Genomic DNA, 6,800 nt, shown 5'->3' with positions numbered 1-6,800 from the left:
TCATATCCAACAAGATCTTGCAATCATTCCAAAACTTATGATGACTCTGTTTACAAGATCTGGTTTCAACATGCGTATAAACATTGTCTTCTGGCTATAGGCTCTAGCCCCTCCCTGGATATCTTTGCATATGATCCTCAACATATTTAAGCCAGCAATGAGACCAGCATCCTTGGTCGCCTGCCTCTGTGAGTCATTGAAATAGGCAGGAACAGTAACCACAGCATTCTTTACAGCCTGACCAAGAAAAGCCTCTGCAATCTCCCTCATCTTGGAAAGGACCATAGACGAAATTTCTTCAGGAGAGAATTGCTTCTTCTCGCCCTTGTAGCTGACCTCAATCATAGGCTTATCCCCAGGGCCGGATAATACCTTAAAAGGCCAGAGCTTCATGTCGTTTTGCACAAGGGCATCGCTGAAGCGCCTGCCGATCAATCTTTTAGCATCAAAGACCGTGTTCTGAGGATTCATGGCCACTTGATTCTTGGCAGCGTCCCCAATTAGACGCTCCGTATCAGTAAAAGCAACATAGGAAGGAGTCGTTCTGTTACCTTGATCATTGGGAATTATTTCCACACGGTCGTGGTGCCAAACACCCACGCAACTGTAGGTTGTTCCCAGATCGGATGACTGTGTACACAGCTCATCAAACGGTTGCGGATATTATGGTCACAACGAATAAGACTATAATTAGGCTTGAACAACAGCACATAGATGACTCCTATTTGGATTTCTCCTCCTCAGACACGCGGAGTTAATTAATTAATCAAACTATCAGTTAATAACTCAATTTTTTCACGCGGCGGCAAAAAAAGAGGCTCCGAAGAACCGAAGATTTCTCCCAGACCGCCTCGAATTTCCTCAAACGGTTTCTGGGTTATCTAATTAACCCACCTGGCAAAAAAACCCATGTTTTAGTTTTTTGAAATTCGTTTCCATCTGGGCAAATCGAACGTTTGAAGTTTGACGTTTTTTCTGTGTTTACGTTTTTTCTGAGTTATCAATTTTTACTGTTCTGAATTGTTGCATTCGGCCTTTAAAATGGTGGTTTTATTAGAACCTCACGCCATGCAGCATTATCGACCAACAGTCCAAACATTCCCACTACCAACGACAATTGACAATTCTGTTTTCATGCTAAAACAGAGCATCCACAATCACGCCTTCAAGGATATCTCACAGGCTTCATTATTTGAATTACGTGGAATATTCTGTACAGAACCATTCCGAATTCCATTTGCTGGGAAGGTGGATATATGTTGCTTTGACAAAACTGGCATTCTTACAACAGATGACATGGAATTTCGAGGAATTGTTGGTCTTGATGGCAGTTTGAATTTAGAAACAGACATGAATAATGTGCCAGAGCGTACTTTGGAAGTTTTGTCTGTGTGCCATGCTCTGGTGTTTGTGAATAACAAACTGGTTGGTGACCCTCTAGAAAAGGCAGTACTCAAAGGAATTGATTGGATATATATTCTTCTGATGAAAAAGCAATGCCTCGGAAGGGTAATGGACAACCTGTGCAGATATTGCAAAGGCATCATTTTGCATCTCACTTGAAACGAATCGCTGTTGTAGCACGAATTCAAGAAGAATTTTTTTTTCTTTTGTAATGATCATTTTCTGCTAATTTTTTGTCTACACAACAAACAAACCAAAAAACACATGTATAGGGATAAACAGTATGCAATGTTGTTGCATACCGCTGCTCTCTCTCTAATTTTAGAGCCTACACAGAGATGAAATTGATTTGATGCTGCTGTTTGCAAGAGACATGAAAAAAACTAAAGGGAACGTAATGCTTTTGCAGGTTCGTTTTAAGGCCAAAGCTTGATCAGGGAGGCAGATTTTCTATTGAAGCCACAACGAAAACTAGGAATGGAGATAGCCATAGATTGTTTTTCTCTTTTTTTTTTTCTCTGAAATTGTAAAATTTTATAAAAATGATTAATGATTTTCAATTTTAGGCAGCAAATACTTCAAGAAAAACATGTTAAAAACAAGACTTTGACTGAGGTCCTAGGCTAGTTTTTCATCAATCTGAGCTGGGTGACTAGGATAGGATCCATGTCGGGACAATTCTGAAGATGCCCATGTGGTTGGTTTTTTCATTGGATGCATGTAACCTGCTAAACCTTGAAACAGCTGCGGAATTCACAGCTAGCTGCGGAATCAGGGCAGTTTCCGCAGCTAAGTTGCAAAACCTTATTTGAACAGGATACAGTGTTTTGAAGACCACTACAAAGCATAACCAGATGATTTTGGACAATTTGAACCTATCAAAGTAGTTGAGTTTCATTTGTTTTCATCATTTTTTTTTTTATTGAATCAATTGAAATGTTGAAGTTTATTTTGTCTCCTATTTTTTCTTAACAATTCTTTTTCTGATCCTCCAGATCACACAAAGTGCAGGAGGAGAGCATACTCAAGAATTATTATTTTTTCTTTTTTACTTAACAATCCTTTTTCTGATCCTCTAGATCACACAAAGTGCAGGAGGAGAGCATACTCAAGAATTGTTAATTTTTTTTTTTCAGATGTAAGAAATAAGGTCTCCTAATTACACTTCCCTGGCAACGGCGCCAAAATGTCTAGTCAATTTAACGTCTTAAATTGCTCTACATAAATTATCAATCCGGGTATCGTAAACTGATGAAGTGTGGTGCACTATATGTGCTTAGTTAACCTTTCTCTTACTTCGTTGTTTTATAGTTTATGTTGTTTTTGGGGTTTTGTTCTAAAATGCAATAATCAAATAATGAGAGAATGACTATGAGACCCAGTATCCTTGCTGCTTCAGCAAAAGGACAAGATGATTCTATCACGTCATTAGTTCATTAAAAGGCTATGTGCATCACTAATCTACAATCAACTTGAAAGCAATTTATGTACAATAATATACATGTTAAAAAGAAAATAAAATGCAGTAATTCAAACTGTACATTAATATACATGAAAATCAGAAAAAGAAATACAAGAAATTAAAGTGACAACTATACAAGGCAGGGCCCTCCTACCACCTATGAAATCAAATGCTTAAAGGAAAATAAAGACATCAAATAAAGGACTAATGACATCGGCCCAGTATCTCTGTTGCTGATTTAAAATGAAAATGAAATGTGAAATCTAAGTGACACTACATAAAGGAGACAAATCACACTACTTTAACCTTTTCTTAACCTTTTTGCCTAGGAAAATGAAATGTGAAATCTAAGTGACACTACATAAAGGAGACAAATCACACTACTTTAACCTTTTCTTAACCTTTTTGCCTTTCAGCTAGTTATGAACAAGTCAGCAATGTGAGTCTTAAAGCAAACTAAACCAAGTTGTACTAAGTGATATTTTGGCTCCAATAAAGTTATTTGATTATGGAAAAAGAACCATCAATAGATGAACAACTTGATATCTAAGAGCAAAAAGTGAAGTGCAAGTTAAAGAAATGATACTAATGAAAATCAAACTAGAAAAATAAAGGTCAGCAACATAGACAAGATGATCACATATGCCATTAGTCATGAAATCAAAGCAAAATTAAACACACTTGCATGAATTGAAATTGCATGAATGAAAATCTAATCTACCTTACATTCTACAAAGCAATATTTACAAAATGAAATCTACTCTACTTACATCCTAATATGCTCCATGACATTTACTTCACATCTCCTTCCATGTTGAGAACATCAAAACTTTATTCAATTTCTTCAAAAGTGCAAAGTACAACAAAACTCTCCAAAGCTTTCAAAAGCCATGGGACTAACAAGCTAAAAGGACTAAGAAAAGACTAAAAGGAAAGACTAGCAAATGAAGGAGAGAGATCTCCTATTTATACAAAAAGATGAGAGCCATCTCATTAATGAGAATCCATGAATCTCTCCCTCTACCTCTAGAGTCCTAATCAGAATAGGAACTGATAAGACACATGTATTTTTAGAGTTACAATACAATTAGGAGATGTGACACATATCCTCATGATCCCATGATTCTTTCCAACCAAATTCGAATTTGGCCTTAGAGTGCCACATAAGGGTCTTCTAGAAGCCTCCTTTCAACCTACACATGTCAACAATCTCAACCCATTTGTTAGGTATAAGCATATGCACATTATTTTCTAATGTTTAACCACAAATTCACTTAAAAGGCTTAGAAATAATAAAGATTGGAAAAACATAAAGGTGGCCCAATGATAATGAAAGTGGGATGAATGTGGTGACATAGTAGTGAAATGGAGGTGATATAATGGACATAATAGTGAAAGTGTAATGCAAATGAATGACATCTTCAAGACTCAACAATAGGCACCTGGTCATAACTGGACTTCAAGTCAATCTTGTTGAAATATTTGGTCCCCTCAAGTTGGTCCAGAAGGTCATCAATCTGTGTGATTGGGTATCCATTCTGGATAGTGATCGTGTTCAATGCCTGATAGTCAATACAGAGTCTTTAGGTCTCGTCCTTCTTCTGTACCAATACAATCGGGCTTCCATAAGGTGATGAGATTGGCCTAATGTGCCCTTTTTGCAACAACTTTTGAATCTGCCTCTTGATCTCATCGTTCTCGATAATAGAGTGTCGACAAATCGGTCCATTAGGTAGTGGCACGCCTGGGCTAATATCGATGGAGTGCTTAACCTGACAGTGCAGGGGTACCCTCGTAGGTGAGGCAAAAATGTCCGTGTACTCCTCCACGACCTTGTCCATATGTTTTTATTGTGCAGAGGAGCCCTGTCTAGAATCCATGGCCACAATATTGTTCTTGCCCTAAGGGAGAATCATAAGGAAAACAAATTTCCTGGTTTGTGAAATGATCTTACTGTATTACTTTGCAGAGATCAAAGAGATGGCGATTGGTGGGGCTACCTCCAGTATCATGTACAACTTATTTCCCATAGTAATAATCACAAAACAAGGTCTAGACTCATATACAAGATGTCACTTTCACAAGTATCGTTTCCTAATAATACATCACAAACTTCGAAAGGCGAAACATCATATAGTACCTCATCCATGAAGGGTTTGATGTTGTAGGGAAGGCAACACTGTTGACTGATGCAGAGATCTCATCCTTGGTGAAGCCACTCGATGGTGTACAGATGAAGATGTGTTGTAGTCTGTGGGGCTAGCCACTTCACAACCTCTGCTGATATGAGGTTCATTTGGCTCCCATTGTTGACAATGAACTGCAGCGGAGAACCCTTCACCCACATCTGTGAGTGGAAGAGGCATTCTCCCTGCTCTGGATCTTCAGGGTCATTCTTTTGGATCTTGGTGGTGACCATGGTGGCACTAGGTTCTACATTAATAATCTCTTTCCCTTTGTCATTCTTCTTGTTAGGTTTTGAATCAAAGTCGGAACACGTGTCTGATTTAGAAGTCTTCAGCTCAGCCACCAGTGACTACTTGGCCTGAAATGTTGGGTTGTGTTATATTCCTTCCACGATTAGCCCATGTAGTTAACCGGGGGGTAGAGCCCCCCCTTCGTTGCGCTGATTGTGTAGTGGGGGGGCGGGGAGGTCACATGGGGTTTGATGCGTACCCGTAACCCCACTTTATAAGGTCTGGGGCAGTGCCTTGGAAACTTTTGGTTTTGGGCCCTATGTTAGGTTGGGCGGACCCACCTATGTTTTTGTGCATGATTTTCGCACATGTTTTTTGGACACAATGGTTTTCTGTCCATGGTTTTGGACGCGATGGTTTTCGGTCCATTGTATTGGATGCTTCAGCATGTATAAATATGTATTGCAACATTGAAAGGAACATAATGAAAAATCAAGCTGGTAGTCTCAGTTTTGGGATCCAGGGGAAAATCTCTGCGTATATGTGTTTTATGTGTTATGCTCTCGAATTGTTTATTTTATGTGTTTTAGAATTCGTATGCAGGTAATTTCTGTACAGAGTTAAACCTACATTTGGTATCGACGCTGTTTAAGCTTCAAGGGGACGCCTTTGTTGCTGAGGGGTTTCGCTCGGGCCTGTGGTAGACCCTGTTCAGTGGGAGATGTGTGAGATCGATTCTGGTGGTAAAAGAAGATGGCGAACAGTGGAAAGATAGTGATCGACAATTTTAATGGTTAGAGTTTTGAGTTGTGGAAACTCAAGATGGAAGATGTGTTGGTGGATAAAGATTAGTAGATCGCGGTAGATCCGGGTACTAAACCACCGAGAGTGTCCGATGAAGAATGAAAGAAGTTGGATCGGAAGACAAAAAGCAAAATATGATTATGTGTCTCAGATTCAATATTGTTGAATGTATCATCGGAAGCTACGACGAAGGTTTTGTGGGACAAGTTAGGGACTCTGTATCAATCTAAGTCTCTGGTGAATAAACTGTTCCTCTAGAAAAAACTGCATAACCTAAGGATGAAAGATGGAGACTCGGTGACAGAGCATCTGAATGCATTTAATACTGTGGTAAGTCAGTTAGCATCCTGTTGATATTAAAATTTCAGATGAAGATAAGTGCATCAGTTTGTTGTGTTTTCTACCAGATTCGTGGGATAGTCTGGTTATTGCAATAGGTAGCAATGGAAGTGTCTTGCAGTGTGATGAAATAGTCTCATCCTTGTTAACGGAGGAGATGGGATGGAAAAATATGGAGAGCCAAAATGGTGATGCCTTGTCTGTGAAAGGACGGTCTCAGAATAGAAACAAAAATAAGTCATCGAGTGGGAGATCTAAATCTAGAGGGAGATCTAAATATCCAGGAAAACCTGTAAAAGTGGTGTGTTGGAAATGCGGAAAGGAATGGCACTACAAAAGACACTGTAAATCTAAAGCTCCTGATAAAGGAAAGA

The 6,800-nt window shown here is 38.9% G+C and overlaps 1 protein-coding gene across 1 annotated transcript; it reads right to left on the bottom strand.

Annotated features, from left to right (window-relative positions):
- LOC149255830 (heat shock cognate 70 kDa protein 1-like) lies at nucleotides 1–640 on the bottom strand. Its single transcript, XM_089455145.1, has one exon. It carries the CDS (start codon nucleotides 469–471, stop codon nucleotides 1–3), a length of 471 nt encoding a protein of 156 aa, XP_089311271.1. The 5' UTR covers nucleotides 472–640.
- Nucleotides 641–6,800: the final 6,160 nt, after the last annotated feature.

This window comes from Pinus tabuliformis, chromosome 7 (genome assembly GCF_031772625.1).
Source record: "Pinus tabuliformis cultivar Carrire ecotype Pingquan chromosome 7, CPIR1, whole genome shotgun sequence".
Lineage (NCBI taxonomy): Eukaryota > Viridiplantae > Streptophyta > Pinopsida > Pinales > Pinaceae > Pinus > Pinus tabuliformis.
Note: the sequence above shows the minus strand (reverse complement) of the source record. Positions and strands in the feature narration are given on the sequence as shown.

What these genes read in the sequence shown, in the direction of transcription:
- LOC149255830 (XM_089455145.1), bottom strand. Translation starts at nt 471, where the DNA reads ATGAATCCTCAGAACACGGTCTTTGATGCTAAAAGATTGATCGGCAGG.